General features: G+C 37.2%; 1 protein-coding gene across 1 annotated transcript in view; it reads left to right on the top strand.

The window, feature by feature from the left end:
• The window catches only part of HOOK3 (hook microtubule tethering protein 3), a 126028-nt gene that overhangs the window by 22506 nt on the left and 78472 nt on the right, over positions 1-25050 (top strand). The window contains exons 3-5 of the mRNA XM_069075795.1: positions 16962-17034; positions 22118-22168; positions 23028-23160. Coding sequence (XP_068931896.1) covers positions 16962-17034; positions 22118-22168; positions 23028-23160 — 257 coding nt within the window. The remainder of the gene's footprint in view (positions 1-16961; positions 17035-22117; positions 22169-23027; positions 23161-25050) is intronic.

The raw sequence follows: 25050 nt of genomic DNA, 5'->3' as shown, positions 1-25050 counted from the left end.
CAAATTACTGTTGAGGAGTTGTATGGAGTAGTCATCTATAATATAATAATTCCATCTAGCATGACTATTTAAGGTATGGGAAAATGGCAAAACTGTGTGGTCTTTAGATCCAGGGTTGCACTCATCATCAATAATGCATTTATTTATGTACAGCTTATAGGATATTTAGCCATGATGATGTTAACTAGAAAATCATTATCCAAGGATAACTCAGTTGGATTCTTTCTTTCTTTCTTTCTTTCTTTCTTTCTTTCTTTCTTTCTTTCTTTCTTTCTTTCTTTCTTTCTTTCTTTCTTTCTTTCTTTCTTTCTTTCTCTCTCTCTCTCTCTCTCTCTCTCTCTCTCTGTCTTTCGGAGGGGGGAAGGCAGGGCGATTGGGGTTAAGTGACTTGCCCAAGGTCACATGGCTAGTAAATGTTAAGTGTCTGAGGCCGAATTTGAACTCAGGTCTTTCTGACTCCGGGGCCAGTGTTCTGTTGACTGCGCCACCTAGCTGCCCCTATTTTTGTTCTTCTTTACTTGAAATCTTTTCCATTAACTCATTTGCCAGAGCTGTCTCATCCTGTTTACGTGCCTTGACCCATAACCATTGGCTCAAGGCCTTTTGAGCTAGTTTTATAGTTTATGAATTTTGTATCTGTTAAATAACCTTTTTATGCAAAGGGTAATATTTTGCCCTAGTGTTCCTCCTTTTGCTCTTTTTTTTTTTAATTTTATGTTTATTTTTAGTTTACAACATTCATTTCCACAAGATTTTGAGTTAGAAATTTTCTCCTCATCTTTCCCCTACCTACCACCCCAGAACAGCAATACCACTGAATACCCCTTCCCCCAATCTGCTCTCTCCTATATCCTCTTCTGTTCCCCCACCAACTTTCTAGTAGGACAGGATGGATCTCCATACCCCATTGCCTGTATATCTTATTTTCCCAGTGCAAGTAAAAAATAATAAGAATAATTTTGTTTTAAACATTTGATTTTAAAACTTTGAATTCCAGATTCTTTCCCTTCTTCCCTCATCACCCACCCTTACTGGGAAGATAAGCAATTCAATATAGGTTGTACATGTATAGTTACACAAAACATTTCCATAGTAAATATATCCTATCCCGCCCCCCACTTGTTCTATTTTCTACTTGTGTGCTTATAACTGCCCTTCCCCCCAATCTGTCCTCCCTTCTGTCATCCCCCCTCTCATCCCCTTCCCCGCTACTGCCCTGTAGGGTAAGATACCCAATTTAGTGTGTATGTTATTCCCTCCTTAAGTCAAATTCAGTGAGAGTAAGATTGACCCATTCCCTTTTGCCTTCTTGTTCTTCCCCTCCATTGTAAGTTTTCCCCTTGTCTCTTTTATATGAAATAATATACCCTATTCTGTCTCTCCCTATCTCCTCTCATTATATTCCTCTCTCACCTCTTAATTTTATTTTTTAAATATATCCCTTCCTATTCAATTGATCCTGTGCCCTCTCTCTATGTATACCTGTACACATATATACACACACTCACATAAGTATTCATACGCACATGTACACCCTCCTATATAGACACATATATGTATATATACATATATATACTTTTATATTCCCTTCAACTATCCTCATACTGAGAAAAGTTTCATAAGTTACATTATCATTTTTCCATGTAAGAATGTAAATACTTCAACTTTGATAAGTTCCTTATGATTTCTTTTCCCTGTTTACCTTCTCATGCTTCTTGTATCTGAATGTCATATTTTCTATTCAACCCTTTTTTTCATCAAGAAAGTCCTCTATTTCATTGAATGACCATATTTTCCCCCTAAACATTATACTCAGTTTTTCTGGGTGATTCTTGGTTTTAATCCTAGCTCCTTTGACCTCTGGAATATCACATTCCAAGCCCTTCGATGCCTTAATGTAAAAGCTGCTAGATCTTGTGTTATCCTGATTGTATTTCCACAATATTCAAATGGTTTCTTTTTTGGCTGCTTGTAATATTTTCTTCTTGATCTGGGAATTCCTATAATTGGAATATAATATAATCCTATAATAATGGCTATAATATTCCTAGGAGTTTTCTTTTGGGGATCTTTTTCAAGAGGTGATAAGTAAATTCTTTCCATTTCTATTTTGCCCTCTGGTTCTAAAATATCAGGGCAGTTTTCCTTGAGAATTTCTTGAAGGATGATTTCTAAGTTCTTTTTTTGATCATGGCTTTCAGGTAGTCGAGTTATTTTTAAATTATCTCTTTTGGATCTATTTTGAGATATTTCACATCGCCTTCTATTTTTTCATTTGTTTGGATCTGTTTAATAGTATCTTGATTTCTCATAAAGTCATTAGCTTCCATTTGCTCTAGTCTAATTCTGAAGGAATTATTCTCTTCAGTGAGCTTTTGAAATTCTTTTTCCATCTGGCAAATTCGACTTTTTAAGGCATTCTTCTCCACATTGGCTTTTTGGGACTCTTTTGCCATTTGAGTTAGTTTATTTTTTAAGATGTTATTTTCTTCCTTTTTTTTTTCATTTTTCAAATGCTTTATTAACTTCTGATTTACATCATTCATTTCCGCCAGATTTTGAGTTACAAATTTTCTTCCTGTTTTTCCTCTACCCACCACCCCAAAATAGCAGTTCCACAGGATATCCCCCCTTCCAATCTGCTCTCTCGCATATCTTCTCCCATACCCCCTTCAACTTTTCCAGTAGGGCATGGTGGATCTCTATGCCCCAGTGCCTATATATCTTATTTTCCAGTTACATGTAAAATAATACTAATAATAGTATATTTATATATATATATATATATATTTTTTTTTTTTTAGACATTTGATTTTGAAACTTTGAATTCCAGATTCATTGCCTTCCTCCCTTGTCACCCACCCTAACTGGGAAGATAAGCAGTTCAGCATAGGTTGTACATGTGTAGCTAATGCAAAACATTAACATAGTAGATATATTGTAAAAGACTGACTATATTTCCCTCCCTCCTATCCTACCCCCCACTTGTTCTATTCTCTATTTTGATCCTGTCCCTTTTCAAAAGTAGGTGCTTCCAACTTCCCTCCCCGCCAGCCTGCCCTCCCTTTCATCATCCCCCCTCTCATCTCCTTCCCCCCCTACTCTCCTGTAGGGTGAGATACCCTATTTAGTGTGTATTTCATTCTTTCCCCAAGCCAAATTCAATGAGAATAAGGCTGACCCCATTACCTTTTGCCTTTCTATTCTTCCCTTCCATTGTAACTATTTCCCCTTGCCTCTTCTATATGAAGTAGTTTACCCCATTCTGTCTCTCCCCATGTCCTCTCATTATATTCCTCTCTCACCTCTTAATTTCACCTTTTAAGTACCATCCCTTCCTATTAAATTGGTCCTGTGCCCTCTATGTATACCTGTAAACATATATACACACATTCACATATGTATTTGTACGCCTGTATACCCTCCGATATAGACATATATATTTCTATTCCCTTCAACTATTTTCATACTGAGAAAAGTTTCATCAGTTACAATTATTGTTTTTCCATGTAGGAATGTTAATAGTTCAACCTTGATAAGTTCCTTATGATTTCTTTTCCCTGTTTACCTTCTCATGCTTCTTGTATCTGAATGTCAAATTTTCTATTCAGCTCTGGTTTTTTCATCAAGAATGCTTGAAAGTCCTCTATTCCACTGAATATTTTCCCCTGGAACATGATACTCAGTTTTGCTGGGTAGGTGATTCTTGGTTTTAATCCCAGCTCCTTTGACCTCTGGAATATCACATTCCAAGCCCTTCAATCCCTCAGTGTAGAAGCTGCCAGATCCTGGGTTATCCTGATTGTGTTTCCACAATATTCAAATTGTTTCTTTGTGGATGCTTGTAATATTCTCTCCTTAATCTGGGAATTCCAGAACCTGGCTATAATATTCCTAGGAGTTTTCTTTTTTGGGATGTTTTTCAAGAGGTGATCAGGGAATTCTTTCCATTTCTATTTTGCCCTCTGGTTCTAAAATATCAGGGCAGTTTTCCTTGAGAATTTCTTAAAGGATGATTTCTAAGTTCTTTTTTTGATCATGGCTTTCAGGTAGTCGAGTTATTTTTAAATTATCTCTCCTGGATCTATTTTCCAGGTCAGTGGTTTTTCCAGTGAGATATTTCACATTGCCTTCTATTCTTTCATTTGTTTGGATCTGTTTAACAGCATCTTGATTTCTCATAAAGTCATTAGCTTCCATTTGATCCAGTCTAATTCTGAAGGAATGATTCTCCTCAGTGTGCTTTTGAGATTCTTATTCTTCTCCTCATTGCCTTTTTGAGCCTCTTTTGCCAATTGACTTAGGCTATTTTTTAAGGTACGATTTTCCTCAGTTGGGCTGTTGACTCTCATTTTTTAATTTTCTTGCATTGTTCTCTCATTTCTCTTCCCAATTTTTCCTCCACTTCTCTTATCTGCTTCTTAAGGTCCTCTATATCCTGTAACCAGCTCGTATTTTCCTTTGAAGCTTTTGGTGCAGGAGTTCTGACTTCACTGTCTTCCTCCTGTTCCATGCTTTGATCCTTTTTGTTCCCAAAAAAGGAATCTAAGATTTGACTTATGTGTTTGCATTGCTTCCTTTGCTTGTTCATGTTGCAACTCAATTACTTGACTTTTGAGGTTTTTGCCACAATAGAACTCTGCTTCCAGAGAGGAGAGCTTTGTCCCAAATTGCTGGGGTTTTTGCAGCTGCCAGAGCTATTAGTTAGGTGCCCTCTCTGAACCCTCCACAGACTCTGGCACCTGTTCACACACCCCAGGACTTCCACCCAAGACAGTGATCCAGATCCAAGCAGGTTAAAGCAAAAAGGATTACCCCTCAGAGTGGTTGCTTGGTCCCCCAACAGTCTGCAGGCCAGGAGCTCTGAAGCAGCCACGTGGAGGCGGCTGTATTGCTGCAGCGCCTCCACAGCTTCTTGCCTTCTCACCCCATGGGAAAGAGGCCAGACCAGATTCTGGATCCCCCTGTTACCACAAAATCCACACTGAACTCTCAGTCTGTCTTTGGCATTTATAGGTTGATAATGCTGAAAACTGCCACAGCTACTGGTGATCTACTCTTCTGAGGTCAGCTCTAGCAGCTGCTAGTGGGGGCCATCCTGAGCCTAAAACCGTGGGCTCACGGGGCTGGGCCCAGCTCCCATCACACTATGATGGGAGCGCACTCCCTGTAGGCCTGCCAGGCTGCCTTCAGCAAGAGATTTGTTTCTCTCTGTTACTTTGTGGGTTCTGTGGCTCTAAAGTTTGTTTAGAATCATATTTTATAGGTATTTGAGGTGGTTATGGGGGGGGAGCTAACAGAGTTTTCCTGCATCTTGGCTCTGCCCCACCTTTTGCTCTTGATATGTGAAATTCAGAAAGACAGACTAGAAAAGTCAGATACTAATGCTTTAAATAATGTATTTGTGGTAAGTATTAGCCTTGATTTTGACTGAATTTTGTTGTAGATGCTAAATAACAGTGCGTTTTACTTTATCCCTTACCCAAAAAGTTGACTGCTTCCTTTTTAATCAAGGTTAGATTAGAGATTAATATCCTTTCTGGCCTTTAATGTAAGAAATTTCATTCAAGAGGTGTCTCAGGCACAGTGTATATAGATAAAGGATGAAAAAATACAGCAGGAAGACAACCAGAAGAAAAGAAAAAAAGGAGACAAGAGGAAAAAAGGGGCAGGGGATAGGAATGGAGGGCTGCTACCAGCATTTTCCTCTTGATTGTATTGTCTCCTTCAGTTTTGTTCTTTTTCCTCCTTGTGTATCTATGCCTGTGATTTTAATTGTTGCTCAACTTTTTATGAGACAGCTTAGTCAGTAAAGCACTTTGGGTACAGAGAAAGGCAAAGATGGTCCCTGATCTCAAAGATCATTTACAGACTAACAAGGGAACAACATGCAAAGAAGGTACATGCATATACCAGATATATTGGAAATGATCAATAGAGTGAAGACATTAGAATTAAGAAGGATTAGCCAAGGTTTCCTATAGAGGGTGGGATTTTACCTGGGACTTGAAGGAAGCCAGGAGGCTGAGATGAAGAAAGGAAGCATTCTATTAATGGGGAACAGCCAGGGAAAATAGCCAGAGTTGGGAGAATGGTATGAATGTCTTATCTGAGAAAAAAATGAGGAGGCCAGTGTGACTGGGTCAGAAAGTGTAAGAAAGGTGGAAAGAGGCCAGTCTATATGAAGGGCTTTAAATGCCAAACATAGGATTTCATATTTGATCTTGGAGGTGATGGGGATCCATTAGAGTTTGCTGGGTGAGGGGCAGGGTGACATGGTGAGACTTCCACTTTAGATGATCACTTTGACAGCTGAGTAAGATGATGGACATGAGTGGGGAGAGACTTGTGGCAGGGAGACCAACCAGCAGGGGTATTGCAATAGTCCAGGCCCACGGTAATAAGAGCCTGCACTAGGCTTCTAGGGCATTTGGCCCAAGCCCCTCCTCAGAAATCTTCCCCCACAGTCTTTTTTTTCATTGTGGTCTTAGATTGACTAACATTCTTCTAAGGCCAACATTCTACATATTCCTTTGAACCCATTTATAAATGCTTATTTCCATTCCCCTTCCCTTCCCCATTCTCTCCTGTTTTCTCCAACAACTAGACTATCCATACCACCATCTCTCTTATCTTCCATTTTTCCCTATCTACGTACTTCTTCCCTGCAATCTACAAACATGCTCAAATCTCATCCATCTTGTAAGAAAAAAAACAAAAACAAAACCCTCATTACATCCTACTTTCCCTGTCAGCTGTCATTTTCTATTTCTCCTCTCCTTTGTGACTAAACACCTTAAGAAAATTGTCTACACTAATCTCTTCTTCTTTTCCTCTGTCTTCTAAATTCTTTGGCATCTGGCTTCTGACCTCATCATTTAACTGAAACTGCCCTATCCAAAGTTACCAGTGATCTCTTACTTGTCAAATCTAATGGCCTCTTCTTGACCTCCAAGCATTTGACACAACTGATCACCTTCCCTGGGCTATTGTTCTCCTTTCTATGATTTCATGACATTGCTTACCCTTGGTTCTTCTGTCTGCCCCCAAACTCCTCCAGATTCTCCTTTGCTGGTTTTTCATCCATGTCACAGCCGCTAACCATGGGCATTATCACGTGCTCTATCCTAGGCTCTCTTCTCTTTTTTTTGCTGTGTTTTCTCAGTGAATTTGTTAGCTCCCATGGATTCAGTTATTTCTCTGTAGGTGATTACCATATCCACAAATCTAGACCTAGCCTCAGTTTAGCTGCAGTCATGCATCTCCAAATATCTACTGGACATCTCATCCATTGGATGTTGACTAGACTTGTTGAGTCATTTCAGTCATTTTCAACTCCCTGTGACCCCATTTGGTGTTTTCTTGGCAGAAATACTAGTCATTTGCCATTTCCTTCTCCAGCTGATTTTAAGATGAGGGTTAAATGACCCTTCCAGGGTTATTCATCTAGTAAGTGTCAGAGGTGAGATTTGAATTCGGGTCTTCTTGACAGCAGGCCCAGTGCTCTTTGCACTGTGCCACCAACTGTCCCTTGAGTAAGTGTAGGTATCTCAGATTCAATATGTCCAAAGTAGAACTCATTATCTTCTCCTCTAAAGTCCTCTCCACTTCGTAATTCACCAGTTATTGTGGAAACCTCTACAGGTCTCCCAGGCTTTCAACCTTATCCTCCACTCCTCACTCATATTCAGTGCTTAATATAATGCCTGGCACATAGAAGGTATTTAATAAATGCTTTTGACCAGCCAACTTTCACTTCATATACTCAGTGTTGCCAGATCTTATCTTTCATATATATAGCCTCTTCTCCCCTTTCACACTGCTGCCACATTGGTATAGACTTCCATCACTTAACACCTGGACTATTGACATAATCTCCAGGTTGGTCTTCCTGTCTCAAGTCCCTTCCCACACGGGTCTATCGCCTACTCAGCTGCCCAAATGTTTTTCCTAAATCATAGGTTTAAAGCACTGTAGTAAATATTGACTGATTTTTAAATGATGTTTTAAGGTCATAAAGTTCTTTACAATAGCTAGTATTTATGTAGCTCTCTAAGGCTTACAAAGAGCTTTACAAATATCTCATTTTAACCTTACAACAACACTGGGAGTTAGATGCTATTATTATTCCCCATTACAGATGAAGATATTGAAACCAACAGAGGTGAAGAGCCCACAGCTAGTATCCGAGGCCTAGTATGAACTCAGGGCTTCCTGACCTCATCAAGTCCTGGGCTCCATTCATTGTGGTACCTCACTGCCTATTTTAATCTTGTAACAACCCAGAGAAGTAGGCAAGATAGGTATTATCCTCCTTTTTCAGTTGACTAATTTGAGGCTTACAGTGGAAAGATTTAAGTGATCTCCCTAAGGACACACAGCTGGCAAGTAGGCAGAGTCTAACCTTGGACCTAAGTTTTTTCCAAATCTAGTTTTCCCTCCATTGTAGACAGTTGTCCCTATACACAAAAGAATTATGATCTTGACCTCTAACTTTAGCATCTCAATGTGATATGATCAAGAGTATATATACTCCCTGAAAATCATGAGGTTTTTTTGTTTTTTGCTTTTTGGAGGGGGAAGGCAGAGCAGTTGGGGTTAAGTGACTTGCCCAAGGTCACATGGCTAGTAAGTGTTAAGTTTCTGAGGCCGAATTTGAACTCAGGTCCTCCTGACTCTAGGGCTGGTGCTCTGTTCACTGTACCACCTAGCCACCTCATATGAATGTTATTTTGAAAAATAATAAAAATTTGATTGGATGGATACCTCATGTCCAGAATATAGAAATAGCACCTAACTTTCTATTTGTGGTCATCCTAAATAAATTAGGAATTAACTGCAATGTGATCTAAAATAGACATCAGAAATTCAGATGACAATATATAAAATGCTTTGCAAGTATTAATGTACTATATCAGTGCTAGGGCTTTTTTTTGTGGTGGTTTTTATTCTGCACAAATTATACAGTTTTTCTCAGGATTTAGGAAAATGTACATTCAGTTATGTTCTTGGTGGTGTTTTATTTTTTTTAAGTGTCCTAAAATTTCTACAACTTGAATTTATAATTATATTACTTTCTTATTTAAACAGGATGAGAGATCATAACTTTAAAAGTACTTCCAAATAAGTATGGCTCACAGTTCCTGCTAAGCAGGAAGTTATTTTACTTAAGTATCAGTTGATGTGTCTTGCCCAAGTTGTCTAAAGCAGGGCTTCAGCAAACATGTTGTAATTTTGTCCACCATCTTGATGGACACTGCTTCTTCTCAGAGAAGAGCGGTACAGTGGAGAGAGTGCTGGATTTGGGGGAAGTAGACATGGGCTCAAATCTAAACTCTTCATGACTTTGGGAAAATCACTTACTATCTCTGGACCTCAGCCCCTCCTCTCTTAAAATGAGGGGATTGAACCAGAATTGAACCACTTAACAGCTCTAAATCTATAATCCTATGATAAATGAAAAAATCTAGTCATGAGGATATTGTGATTAGGTAACTTGAATCAGATTTTACAAAAACATCTGATTTTTATGGAGTATATCAATTGGAAATCATGTCAAACTGGGAGTTCAGTGTAATACATTAGCAACATCACAGTTCCAAAATGCTTCATCCTCAAAGAAAGATTAAAGTTATATTTAATACTTTATTTGTTTAGGGCTTTTCAAATTACTTTCATACATATATTTTTTATTTCATCTTCATGAAATCTTTTGTTATAGATAAACCATACATTATTGTGCTCACTTTATTCATAAAGTAGTTGATGTAAAGAGGGTGAGTATTTTTGTCAAACACTACTTAGCTGGAATGTGACAATGCTGGATTTAAGGATTCTCTTGATTTCCAGTTCTGTTATTTCCATCACACTATTTTGTCTTCCTGTACTGTATTTTATATCACTTTCTTTAAAAAAGTAATAGTAGTCTGGATGTCATATTATAATTGTGTGCTGGCTAGAATACTTGTTAAGTCAGGATAGACCTTTTCTTTTTCTTTATTTTAAATTTCAAAACCATTTTATTCAAAATTCTCCTGCCTGGAAAAACAATATATATAGCATAGAATCTGCACATGCTCTAATAACTTATTTCACTGTATATTATGTATCCTTTACATACAGTTCAACATTTGAACAACAATCCAACTTAAATTAAGAATCAAGGCTTTGAGTGAGCTATGGGATGCTGTAGTTAGTAGTGTCTGTTAATTCAAAGCTCTGAGCTATCATGCATTATGTATTTAAATCAGTGTTCTGCTTAAAAAGATTTTGATAGCAGTTATTTATGGTGAGAAAAACCTGCTAATTTTTAAAATAAGATGTATCTTTGTGGCTAAAATTTTCTTGGAAAAGAAAGTCTACACAAACATTCTTTTGTTTCTCTTCTAAATATTAGTTTCACTGTTTCCAGTACAATTTAAAATGAAAATATTTTCTTGGGCGCTGGCACGGTGTTCACACCAACAATATTCTGAACATAGAAATATTAATTAGTTATTTGCAGAGCTAGCAAGAGGGCCCAAAATATGAAGGGAATCAATATCCAAATTCTGTCAAAGTAGTACCTGTTCTTCAGGATGAAGATGTACTGAACATGTAGAACGTGGAAAGCATTTTTGGTTAGGTATAATGAGCTTAACTGTGGGATATGCCATTTCTTAATAGCAGACAAAGGAGTTTCTGGATATGCTTTGTGTAGTGTAAGGTAGAGATAAAATGAACTAATCAAGGTAGGCTAATTAGTTGGGGGGTGTACTTAGAGACAAAACAATGTTAAATTCTTCTCAAATATTTTGTCATTGTCACATAGGCATTTTACTCCTGAAAATGCCAATAATTTAAACAAAAAGGGGAGAGGAAAAGTTTAAATTAACCCAGTAATTTGCATAGGACTATATTTTTTGCCAGGTGAGCCCTAGCTGCACATAGCACGTTTGAATCACATTTTAGATGTCTATTCTTTAATATTCCAGATAGATTAAAAATAATCCATATTCCAGATAGGTTTAAAATAATCCATGTTTCTCTGTTTAACTTCCATTTTAAAAGATAGGTTTTATAGAAAAAAATTTGCCCCCCAGATCTGATAGTCATTCAGTATGTCACACACATCAAAGGAAAATCTCATATATGATAATTTTGGGCATAGTAGTATATTTTAATAATGGTATTGAAAATAAGTCACCTGGAAATAAAAGTGGGCATTTTTATTTGAGTATTAGAGATTTTGAAGTATTATTGCTAGTCCTCTTACCATATGTTGCTCTTAGTTTAATGGGGCCTTTTCAGAGTGCCTTATATAGAATATATGGTTGCTGTCTGATAACTCATCGTTCTTTAGTAAAGAAATTGCTAAAGTATTTTTATCTTTTTGTTTCCAAAATAATGGTAGTATTTATTAAGCACCTAATACATATAAGGCATTGTGTTAAACCGGGAAAACAAAAGCAAAACAAAGAAGAGTTCCTACCCTCAAAGGAACTTAATGTTTGGCTGAGGTTTGTGGCATACTTAGCCAGGTGCTGATTGTTGCCAAACAGTAAATGGTTGTCAGAAGTTCAGCTGAGACAGACAACATGAAGCTAGGTGTTCAAACTGATTGACCACATGTAGTGGGAATCAGTGAAAACACAAGACTGTCAATGTCTTTAAGGATTAATTTTCCTTAAAATTAATGTATGACTCCATGAATTTCTGAATTATGAAATTCCAGTAAGTGTTTTTTGTTGAATGGTCAGTCACTTATGCTTGAAAGTTTCCTTGGTAATGACTTGCATTCATATAGTGCTTTAATTACCAAGGGCATAGCCTATTTCAATTTACAGACCATTTGGACCTCTAGCTTATCAGTGCTGAATGGCAATAAGTACAACTTAAATTAATATTAGCTATATTTAAACTTTTGTGTTTTCTACCTGAAATATTATATTTAAATATACACAGTTGTTAATTTTACACATACACACAGACCTTAATTTGGGGGCTAATTTATCAGCACATGTTGAAAAAGACTTGTTTTCTTACAAAATTTTACCCCATTCATACTGTAAACTAAGTACCTTAAATCTTGTGATCTTTACTCCTTTTCTGTATAATGAGTTTAATAGCATATAAATTTTGTATATTTAAATATAGCAGTCTCTAAGGAAGGAGCCTTAAAGAGACCTCATTTTATAGAAAAGGAAACAGCCCCAGACAGGTTGAATGATTTACCTAAGGTCATAAAGGTAAGTGACTGATCTGACTCCAGACCCATTGTTCTTTTCTACCGTTCCATGATGTTTTCCATTCCTACCTTTTAGAACAGTGCCTGGCACGTAGTAGAATGCCCAATAAATGCTCATAGACTAACAACTGCACGGTCTATGATATCACAATCATATGGATTACATGAGATAATGTAGATAAAGTGCTTTGCAAGTTTCAGTGTGCTGTATAAGTGTCAGCTGTTATTGCCATTCACATAGTTTTTCTAAGGAGAAAGATAATTTATTTTTAGTTATAATCAGTTAAAAGTTAGCATGTTTTTTTAGATGCCTGTATCCTTTTCTTTATCTTCAATATTAATCTTTTTTTTTATTTTTTTAATGCTTTATTAACTTCTGATTTACATCGTTCATTTCCGCCAGATTTTGAGTTACAAATTTTCTCCCCGTTTTTCCCCCACCCATCCCCCCAAAACAGCAGTCCCACAGGATATCCCCACCTCTGATCTGCTCTCTCCCATATTTTCTCCCATACCCATTTCAACTTTTCCAGTAGGGCATGGTGGATCTCTGTATTTCCCAATTACATGCAAAACAATATTGATAATAGTATATATATATATATTTAAACATTTGATTTTAAAACTTTGAATTCCAGATTCATTCCCTTCCTCCCTTATCACCCACCCTTACTGGGAAGATAAGCAGTTCAGTATAGGTTGTACATGTGTGGCTAATGCAAAACAATAACATAGCAGATATATTGTAAAAGACTGACTATATTTCCCTCCCTCCTATCCCACATCCCACTTGTTCTATTCTCTACTTTGATCCTGTCCCTTTTCAAAAGTGGGTGCTTCCAACTTCCCCCCCCAGCCTGCCCTCCCTTCCATCATCCCCCCTATTCTCCTGGAGGGTGAGATCCCCTATTTAGTGTGTATTTCCCTCCCTCCTCAAGCCAGATTCAATAGGAATAAGGTTGACCCATTCCCTTTTGCCTTCCTATTCTTCCCCTCCATTGTAACCATTTTCCCTTGTCTCTTCTGTATGAGATAGTTGCCCCACTCTGTCTCTCCCCATCTCCTCTCATTATATCCCTCTCACCTCTTAGTTTCACCTTTTAAGTATCATCCCTTCCTGTTAAATTGGTCCCGTGCCCTCTATCTATGTATACCTGTAAACATATATACACACATTCACATATGTATTCATATGCCTGCATACCCTCATATAAAGACATATATATATATATATAATATATATATATTTCTAATCCCTTCAACTACTGAGAAAAGTTTCATAAGTTACAATTATTGTTTTTCCATGTAAGAATGTTAATAGTTCAACTTTGGCCAAGTGGATCAGCAAGCAAGAGCACTGGCCTCAGTGCCGGGACGACCCGGATCAAATCCGGGCCCAGACACCCAGCACCACACCCAGAAACAACTGGCCGTGCAACCCCGAGCAAGCCACTCAACCCCAATTGCTTAAAAAAAAAAAATAGTTCAACTTTGATAAGTTCCTTATGATTTCTTTTCCCTGTTTACCTTCTCATGCTTCTCTTGCTTCTTGTATCTGAATGTCAGATTTTCTATTCAGCTCTGGTTTTTTCAGCAAGAATGCTTGAAAGTCCTCTATTCCACTGAATGACCATTTTTTCCCCCGAAACAGGATACTCAGTTTTGCTGGGTAGGTGACTCTTGGTTTTAATCCCAGCTCCCTTGACCTCCGGAATATCACATTCCAGGCCCTTCGCTCCTTCAGTGTAGAAGCTGCCAGATCCTGGGTTATCCTGATTGTGTTTCCACAATATTCAAATTGTTTCTTCCTGGCTGCTTGTAATATTCTCTCCTTAATCTAGGAATTCTGGAACCTGGCTATAATATTCCTAGGAGTTTTCTTTTTGGGATCTTTTTCAGGAGGTGATTGGTGGATTCTTTCAACCTCTATTTTGCCCTCTGGTTCTAAAACATCAGGGCAGTTTTCTTTGAGAACTTCCTGGAGGATGCTTTCCAGGCTCTTACTTTGGTCATGGCTCTCAGGCAGTCCAATAATTTTTAAATTATCTCTCCTGGATCTATTTTACAGGTCAGTGGTTTTTCCCATGAGATATTTCACATTGCCTTCTATTCTTTCATTTGTTTGGATCTGTTTAACAGCATCTTGATTTCTCATAAAGTCATTAGCTTCCATTTGCTCCATTCTAATTCTGAAGCAATGATTCTCCTCAGTGAGCTTTTGAGATTCTTTTTCCATCTGGCAAATTCGACTTTTTAAGGCATTCTTCTCCTCATTGCCTTTCTGAGCCTCCTTTGCCATTTGAGTCAGTCTGTTTTTTAAGGTATTATTTTCTTCAGTCAGGCTGTTGACTCTCATTTCATAATTTTCTTGCATTGTTCTCATTTCTCTTCCCAACTTTTCCTCCCCTTCTCTTATCTGCTTCTTAAGGTCCTCTATGTCCTGTAACCAGCTTGTATTTTCCTTTGAAGCTTTTGGTGCAGGATTTCTGACTTCACTGTTTTCCTCCTGTTCCATGCCTTGCTCCTTCTTATCCCCAAAATAGGAGTGCAATGTTGGAATCTTCTGTCTGCTTTGTTTCCTTTGCCTGCTCATTTTGCCACTCAATGATTTGACTTTTAGGCTTTTTGCCACAGTAGGACTCTACCACCAGACAGGGGAGTTTTCGTCCCAAAAGCTGGGGTTTTCTCAGCTGCCGGAGGTATTAGATGGGTGCCCTCTCTGAGGTCTCCACACGCTCTGGCAAGCTGGACACATACCCCAGGACCTCCACCCTAGACTGCAATCCAGATCCAAGCAGGTTAAAGCAAGAGCGATGACCCCTCAGACTGGTGCTTGGTCCCCCTACACTCTGCAGCCAGGAGCTGAAGCCGCCACGTGGCGCTGGCAGGCTGTGCCGGCGTCTCAGCGGTTTCTCGCCCCGGGGGTAAAAGCCACGCACTCCCACTTACTGGGTCCCAAAGTCCAGAATGCACTGGCCTCTCACCTTGTCCTTCGCATCTATGTGTTGATAAATATGGAAACGGCCACAGCTGCTGCTGATCTGGAGTCCCTCTGGCTGGTGGCTGGTCAGGCCCGCCCTGGGGCTAAAGCCTCGGCATGGGGCTGGGCTCGGCTCCCAGAGCTCTGCGCTGGCCTATTCCTGCCGGCCTGCCGGGCTGTTCTCAGCGGGAGGTTAGCTTCTCTGTGTCATTTTGTGGGTTCTGCAGCTCCAAAGTTTGTTTAGAGTCCCCTTTTTACATGGATTGGGGAGGGTGGAAGCCGGAGCTGCGGGAGGGTCGTGCTTCTACTCCGCCATCTTGGCTCCGCCCCACCTAGCTCTGCAATATTAATCTTTTAATGCACTTAATAATAATAATTTGTATTTCTATAACAATTCACCATTATAAAGAACTTGACATATAATGTTGTTTTATTGATCATTATAACACTTTAACCTCAGCTAAGTCACTATACTTGTACGTGGGCATCAGCTCCCTCACCAATAAAATGAAAGATGTGGACTTTTCAATTTCCTTGATTTCACTGAGCCCCAGTGTATTATTATTTAATAATTTTAAGTAAGTACTGCAGATGGCATGATAACCATTTTACAGATGCAAGCATAGGCTTAGAAAGATTAAGTGACTTCCCCTCATATAGCTAGAAAGGCCTAGAGCTAGGACTAGAACCAGATCTTTTATTTTTATTTTGCTTTTTGGAGGGCAGTTGAGGTTAAGTGACTTGCCCAAGGTCACACGACTAGTTTTTTGTATTGTGTCTGAGGACAAACCTCAGGATCTGTTTATATTAATCTGTTATATTATAACCGAACCCAGGTCCTCCTGACTCCAGGGCTGGTGCTCTACTCACTGCGCCATCTAGCCACCTGAGAACCAGATCTTTTAACTCAAAGTCTTTGCTTATTCCACTTCGATGCATCTAGATGATCTTGATTCTGATAGTGAGAAACCTAAAGCTTGTAACATAGATATTATTTGTTGTTGAGAGAGACCAAGTTGTACATTACTCTGTATAGAAAAAAAAATATGAATTGACTGAGGTGCAATTGAAACTATAGTATATCTGGGTTTTAGTGTATATCTTTAAGGTTTTAAATTTGGCTTTGTGTTCTTTTAGATTTAAGTCCCCAGACAACAGGAGCTGTAAATCCAGTTTGATTTATAAATTATTTCTAACTATAATGTTGTTAAGGGCTAAGTGTTTGCTAAAATGATATTTGAAAGTATAAAATAATGACATTATTGATCTTTGAATTATTATTGCAGGATGGCATTGCTTGAGGTATTTATTAGCAGAGGTTAATTTAGCCTCAATTTTTTTCGGTTTTTTTCCTGATTGGTAATGTCATCTTAATAAAGAGAAGATTTTAGTAGCATTTAAACATATTTAGAAATGAACATGGTATCATCTATACCTTATCCCTTTCCAGTTTAGTGTATTTCCTTTTATAAAGATTAATTTGTTTATTTAAAAATATTACTCTGCCTTTGTTTACCTTCTGTTTTTGTTGTTTTGATAAAATTAATGTTTCAACTCTTAGCACTTCAAGTTGGTCTTCTGAAGGATATTATTGTATGTAGTTTCATGTATGTGTTTGCTTATTAACTTCTTTAATGTAACAGATTTTTTTATGTTAAGTTGCTACAGTGCTGTAGGAGGAAATTCAATTTTCCTATTTTCTTTGATCTTAAAATGTACTGTTGTATTAATAAACCAGCATTTTCTTATTTGCAGAGATCCTGTATATTTTGATGAAAATTGGCTAAATAGAATCAAAACAGAAGTGGGAGACAATTGGAGATTAAAGGTATTTTCCTATTTTTCCATCTACAAATGTATCCTTCGCTACTTGTCTGTCTCTGATACTTAGGTTTTTTAGTCTGTTGTTGTCGTGTGAGCTCTTTGGATTTGGAGAAGTATGGTATGGTGGAAAGGGCACTTACTGGATTACAAACTCGTCTTTAAGACCCTTTTCAACTTTAAATCCTTTTTCTTTTTTTCCTCCACTTTACATGTAAAAACAGTTTTTACATTTGTTTCTTAAAATTTTGAGTTCCAAATTCTCTCCCTCCCTCCCCTCCCTTTCATTGAGAAGGCAAGCAGTTTTATATAGGTTATACATGTGCAGTCATGCTAAACATATTTCCCTCTTAGTCATGTTGTGAAAGAAAACAGACAAAAACTCATTTAAAATAAAGTATAATAAAAAAGAATGCTTTCATCTGCATTCAGACTCCCATCCATTCTTTTCCTGTAGGTGGATAGCATTTTTCCTTATGAGTCCTTTGGAATTATATAGATCACTGTGTTGCTGACAATAAGTCAGTCACAGTTAATAATTGTACATTATTGTTGCTACTATGTACAGTGTTCTTCTGGTTCTGCTCACTTCACTTTGCATCAGATCATGTAAGTCTTCCTAGGTTTTTCTGAAAGCATCCTTCTCATAATTTCTTATAGCACAGCTTATTTATGATAGGATTGTATAATCACCTAAAGCGTTGGTGTCAGACTCAAATAGAAATGGATCCCTGTGTGGCATATTGACTTATAAAACCACAAATTAGTGTTTTGTATGTTGTATTTTATTTTTATTTCCACTTCTCAATCATATTTTAAACTGAATCTCCCACTTCTGCTGCAGTTTGATATTGCTGTTCTAAAAGACAGTCCATTTAGTAATTGTTACACTACTAAACACAGTTCATCTTTTCTTTTAAATGTGAAATGAAGAATTAACCTTGAACTTTGGTTAAAAATGTTCACATGAAAAGTTATAGAAGGGCACAGGGCTCCCACAGAAATTTCCCCCGAAATCTAAAAAAGGGACCACATAGAATAATGATAATTTTTAAAAATAAAGAAAGAAATTAAAAGTAAACTTCTGTCAAGTCCAGAACTGCACGGAAAGATGGCCAGAAGAATACAGAAACTGATAGTGGGCTTAGAACAGGAAAAGTAGTTCAGACAAACAAGGGGGTGAAGCCTGGGTGACAGGTTTTTACCAAGAAAAGCAGCCTAAACTCTAGTACCTGGACCAGAAGCAAACAGAGTTTGAGAGAAGAAGGAAGCTAGAGAGAACTCCTGGAAATAGACTTAAGGCCCATTGTCATTCTGAACAGGGGTATAACAAGCCAGCACCAAATCCTGTGCTGGCCTGTTGAAATAGAAGGGAAGGATAGAACCAGCCCCACTAGATAGCTGAGCCAAGAAGGTGACCTAACCATACACTCTTCAGAGCACTAAAACATAGCAGGAGGACAGGGCCAACTCATCACCTGTGTACTAGCAGAGATTTATAAGAGGCCTCAAACCCATATGATTTCCATCATTTCATTGTACTTTCTAATGACATGAGAGAATGGAACCAATGCCTAACTGAAAATCATGCAAAGAGAAAGAGACCAGTCTGAACCTGAACCTACATTGTTCTACCAGGAAACTTCAGACAGAAACTAGCAATTGAAGATGATGATGGTTATTAGCCACCATCCATCCAGATAGGCAGTAACATAAGACTACAGTGGCAAGCAGACCAATTAAGATCTACCTAGCCCATCCAGAGGGGATTAGTCCAAACACAAAATTCTAATCCAAGAACTGAGGCTGAAAATACAAGTAAGCAGAAGATGCTAAACAATGACCAAATACAGGCATACCTCATTTTATTGTGCTTTGCAGACGTTGCATTTTTTTTTAACAAATTGAAGATTTGTGCCAACCCTGTGTCAAGCAAGACTTTCTGCACTATTTTTTCCAGCAAGTAGGTGCTCACATCATATCTCTGTGTCACATTTTCTTAATCCTCACAATGCTTCAAACTTTTTCATAATTACATGCTACTGTAATCTATGATCTTTTATGTTACTATTATAATTGTTTTGGGGCCTCATGAACCATGCCCGTATTAGACAATGAATAAATGTGTGTGTTCTGATTGATCCACCAACTACTTGGTCCTATTTCTTTTCTTCTCCTTGGACCTCCCTCTACCCTGAGACACAACAATATTGAAATCAGTCCAGTTACAATCTACAGTGGTCTCTGAGTGTCCCAGTGAAAGGAAGAGTAGGTACATGTGGCAGATTTCATTGTTGTCTTATTTTAAGAATTGCCACACCACCTCAACCTTCAGCAACCACCACTCTGATCAGTCAGTAATTCTCAATACCCTCCACCAGCAAAAAGATTATGACTTGCTGAAGACTCAAAATGATAGCATTTTTTTTTAGCAGTAGAGTATTTTAAAATTAAGTTATAAGCTAAATTATTTAAATTAAATTTATTGGGTTTTTTTTTTTAGATATACTACTACTGCATACTTGATAGACTATAGTATAGTGTAAACATAATTTTTATATGCACTGGGAAACCAAAAAAAGTCATGTAATTTGCTTTATTGTGGTGGCTGGGAACCGAACCTTCAGTATCTCCAAGATATGCCCATGCTGTGGGATAAGGGAAATCTGAGTGATAAATCCAGAAGAAGTAGCCTTATAACATCTACAAAGTGAACAAGTCTTTGAGGAAAAAAAAAAGACTTGGTCACAAGGACTACCAGAGTGACTGGAAGAAATAAAGCCAAGAGATAAAAAGTGAAATAAAATTTAGGGATGAAAAAATTGGAAGAAGAAATAGCTCAGGAAAGAAGGTAATCCTGGGAATCCATGAAAAATAGGATGGAGAAAACTCATGGACTCTGTAAGAGTGCTCTACCTGCTATATCATCTAGCTTCATGGAGCTGAGTATAGTTTTGTTTGTTCTTTTAGTTTCAACAAAGGAAAGAAAAATGAGGGGGAAAGGAATACTCTAGGAAATAAATAGAGGAGGGAGGAGTTTATTTTGCCTAACGATTATGCTCAAGAAAAAGTATATAAACATGGGGGAATGGTTTCAGGAAGCATATTTAATATTCCTCTTAGCTGAACTGGATAAAGGAGGGTTGAATACACACATAGAGAGTTCAGTATAGACATTCATTAAACTTAACAAAGAAGTACTTACAGATAGGGAAAGGAAAGAAGGTGGTATGAGGAGAGTAGAATTGGAGTGAATAGTCCCAGGCCAAACAAATGTAAGTTAAAAAGGAGGGGATTCAATTGAAAATATGAGAAATAGAGATTGGGTGAAGAAAGAAAGGAAGGGCAGAGGAATAGGAACATAACATTTCAATTACACATTACTGATATTGATCAGATTCCATGTATTTCTCCATATTCTTCTTGTAGAAAGAAAAACGGTGGAAAAGGAAAAAATTTGAAGTACTGTGGTAGATGGAAGTACTTGCAATTAACAGTCATAACAGTGGACATGAACAGCATGAACTCAAAGTAGCTGCATGAATTAGGAAGCACAATCTAACAATATGTTGTTTACAAGAAACACTTGAAACATAAGATTCACACAATCAAAATGAGTGACTGAAGCAGAATTTATTATACTTCAAAAGAATTCAAAAAAGCAGAGATAGGTTGTCAGATAATGCAACTGTAAAATTATACATAATTAAAAGTGATAAGCAGGGAAGCTATAATATGCTTACAGATAGAGTACTACATGTGTTATACATAGATACATATACATATTTATGTAATAAATGGCATTGCAGCTAGGTTTTTGATGGAAAAGTTACTCAAATTACAGAGAGAAATCACAAAAACCATAGTAGTTGAAGGCCTCAGTATGCCCTATTCAGACCTAGTCAAATTAACAAAAAAGTAAATATAGAAATTTAGAAAGTTGGGTATGATAGCTGTCGGGTAATTACTAAATGAAAATAGAATGCTATAGCTATAAATATATGACACATGTATATATACATGTATGTATGATGTATCAGCCATGCACAACAGTTTTACAAAAATTTACCATGTCCTACACCATAAAATCCTTATACACAAATTCAGAGAAACAGAAATAAAAACCTCTTTTTCTGACTACAATGCAATAAATATTTAATGAATTAAAAGGCATGTGGAGAAAGGATTGAAATTTAAATAGAGAGAAATTTAATACAAAGTTTTGATGGATCAAAGAAAAGTTGGACAAACAATACATGATTTCACCAAAGAAAATGACAAAATTGAGAAAACATCCTATACATTTTGGGATATAGCTAAAACGTTCCATGGGTGCAACTTTATGTCTCTAAATACTTAACAAACAATTTCAGTGATTGAGTGAAAATCCAGAAGACTTGTGATGACTCATGCTTCTCCGAAACCTCTTTAGAGAGGTGATGGGAGTATTGATACTGATGCATACATTTTCATATAAGACCAAAAGACCATGACATTGTTATGATGGACTATACTAATTTATTACAGAGGAGTTGTTTTATTTTAAGGGAGGGTATAGGGGGTGGGGAGTGAGGGAAGAGTAAGAGAAATAATGACATAAAAAAGAATATCACTAAGACATTTCAAAAATAGAAGAGAGCAGAAGGAAGACATATGCAAGCCGGTTAATGTTCATATTACCATAGTTAAATGTTGTGTTAAAATTGCAATCTTTATAATAAATTCACAATTTCATATATAATCCTCTTTCTGAACTTTAGATATGGTAATGTTTTTGAACAATTGTTAATATTACATATTCATCTTTATGCCCTCTTTTTACTATTTTCTACTACTTAGTCTGTGCTAGAGCTTAGCCTTCGATTGATAACTTTTGAGATTTGTTCTTTTCCTACAACAGTGTCAACATATGAAGAAAATATATTCTTTGATATCATGAAAGTAACAACCTAAACCTGATAGCAAGATTTTTTTAAGTATCAGTTTATCTGACTAAAATCATTAGTCATCCACAAAAATGTCTTGAAATATAATTGGACTTACCTTGAGTTGTACTTCTATCCAGCTATCTTTTCTCTTTTTTTGAACAGATAAGCAATTTGAAGAAAATTTTAAAAGGAATTCTGGATTACAACCATGAGGTAAGGGGATTGGGGGACTTATTTTGCAACATAAGTAACTGCTGGACATGTTAAATTCAAAAGAGATAGAAAAAATAGGTAATAAAGAATTCTTTTTTTTTTTTTAAGCAGTTGGGGTTAAGTAACTTCCTCAGGGTTACACGGCCAGGTGTTTCTGGGTGAGTGCTAAGTGTCTGAGCCTGCATTCGATCCCCAGGTCATCCCGATACTGGAGTCGGTGCTCTTTGTCGCTGTGCTACCTGGCCACCCCTAAACATACTTTTCATTTCTTTTTTTTTTTTTTAAAGCAATTGGGGTTAAGTAACTTGCTCAAGGTTACACAGCCAGTTATTTTGTGTGGGTGTTAAGTGTCTGAGGCTGGAACCCATCCCAGGTCTCCCGACTCCTGGGCCGGCACTCTTACTCACTACTGCACCACCTAGCTGCCCCTCGGTAATAAAGAATTCTTAAGGGGAGGCTAGGTGGCACAGTGAATAGAACACTGGCCCTGGAGTCAGGAGGACCTGAATTTAAATCTGGCTTCAGACATTTAATACTTAATTAGCTGTGTGACCTTAGGCAAGTCACTTAACCCCAAATGCCCTGCCTTCCCTCCTCAAAAAAAAAAAAAGAATTCTTAAAACAATCTAAACATTTCAGAGAATGTTTATTAAGTGCCTACTATATAGGTACTTGTATAGGTGTAAGGGAAGATAGATGTGGGAAGGAAGGGGCTAAAACAATTTGTTTGAATTCTAGAACAACCCACCCCTTACAGCCAGGTTCAGATTCTGGTGTTGACATCTCATTTGAAAAATTAGTCTTTTTTCTCTTTATTTTAATGTAAATGGATAAATGGGATTTTTCCCCCTCTATTCAGATTTTAGGACAACAGATTAATGATTTTACACTTCCTGATGTTAATCTTATTGGGGAACACTCAGATGCTGCAGAGCTTGGAAGGATGCTTCAACTCATTTTGGGATGTGCTGTGAACTGTGAACAGAAACAAGGTAAACATTTTGGAAGTTACTATGTGTGATCTTAATTAAGAAAAATAGTAGTAGGAAGACTTTGAGTTCTTCTGAAAAGTGGAGTGGAATGGCCAGTGCCTGAACTATTTTAACTACCCAAAGACCCAGTGAAAACAGCTAGCTTCCTGGTGCCCATCGTAAAGGATTACTGTGGCCAAACAATGAAATGATGTGCCACCAACAAAACAAAAGAAATGATGGCAAGTTGTTCAGCATACACCTCATTGTTGGTCAGTTTTCTGTAGTACTTATGTCAGGATGATAGATCTCAAATACTGATTACATATTTCCTGCTTAAGATATCAAAATGGTTTATTTTCCTAAAGTTATTCCTTGTCATACTTTATTTCTGTGATTAAGAGAGTTTGCTAAAATTAGGAGCAGCACAGGGAAGCTGCAGAAAGGCAAGTTTAATTGTGATACAAAAAGGAAACTTCCTACCAAGACCTCTATTCAAAGCACAGTGAGGTTTCTTTAGGATGTAACAAGTTCCCTCTTTTTTTGGAGGGGGGAAAGCAGGGATATTGGGGTTAAGTGACTTGCCCAAGGTCACATGGCTAGTAAGTGTTAAGTGTCTGAGGCCGGATTTGAACTCAGGTCGTCCTGACTCCAAGGCCAGTGCTCTCTTCACTCTATTCACCTAGCCGCCCCCCAAGTTCCCTCTTCTTAAAAAGCATCCAATCAAGGCACCATAAACATTTGAGCATGTTGTTGAAGAAATTTTTTCTCAGTTATGGATTATACATGTGGCTACTTCAGACTTTCTCAACTTAGAAGTGTTGTGATTATTTAGAAAGCTTCATGAATCTTTTAGATTTGATCAAATTTTATTAATATCAATTTGCTTTTTGTATGTAAAATAGTACAAATCTGAATTTTTAATGTATTTTTCACTTTAGTGAATAGAATAAAACCAATTTTTGTTCATACAGTCCATCTGAAAATTTGGAACAAATTGCCATAACACATACCACTATAACAGGTATTCATCCATCCCTACAAAAACTGCTCCTAACTCCTATACCCAAAATAGAAATAAAGATTTCATCAACAAGAATTGGCATGCCTGTGATTGCATACGCTAAAAACTTACATATGGACACGCATACACATAGATATTATGAGATGTGGAAAGTATTTCTTATGCTTCATTCTGTGAACTGTGAAGGAGGAAGGGCTTAAAGCTGTTGGACTTACTTTCCTTTTGTTGAATGGGAGCTTGAAGGTGAGGGTTACAAAATACTTTATTATTTGTTGACTAATCTAATTTTTATTTAATAGGCAAAAAAGTTCTATAAAATAAAAGTGGTAATTTATTTTTAAGGATAAGTTATAGGTATCACACAGCTTTGTTTTATATAGAATTTTTGCTTTAAAAAAATAATCTATATTCTTTCTTTCATATACTTCCTTCTCCCCACTGAAAAAAGAAAAGAAAAACAAAACCCTTGATGCATAATTAAGTATAACAAGTTTCCATATTGGCCATAGCCAAAAAAAAAAAAAACATTCAGATTCTATCACCTGTGTTAGGATGTGGGTAGCATGCTTCATTATTTATCCTCTATAATTGTGGTTGGTTATATTGATCAAATAGATAATGTTTTTTACAGATGCTATATAAATGATTGTTTCCAGAAGGTCTATCGAAGTGTGCTGATATGTGACATAACACACCTTTAGCACCTATTGTTCCAATAAAGAACGGCACTTTGGTAGGCAGTGAGCAAGAGCTACATAGCTTTTAGGGGGCTTATAACCTAGAGATAAGAGCAACACATACAGGGTTTCACATCAGTCTTAGGGTAGTTTTAAGCTGTTATGGCTTAAAACTGAACGAAGGCTTTTGAGGCACCCTGTATAAATATA

This window comes from Petaurus breviceps, unplaced genomic scaffold (genome assembly GCF_028583685.1).
Source record: "Petaurus breviceps papuanus isolate PSGF00001 unplaced genomic scaffold, PetGlider_PUasm1.0 90919, whole genome shotgun sequence".
Taxonomy (NCBI): domain Eukaryota; kingdom Metazoa; phylum Chordata; class Mammalia; order Diprotodontia; family Petauridae; genus Petaurus; species Petaurus breviceps.
This window is presented reverse-complemented; position numbering and strand designations above follow the sequence as displayed.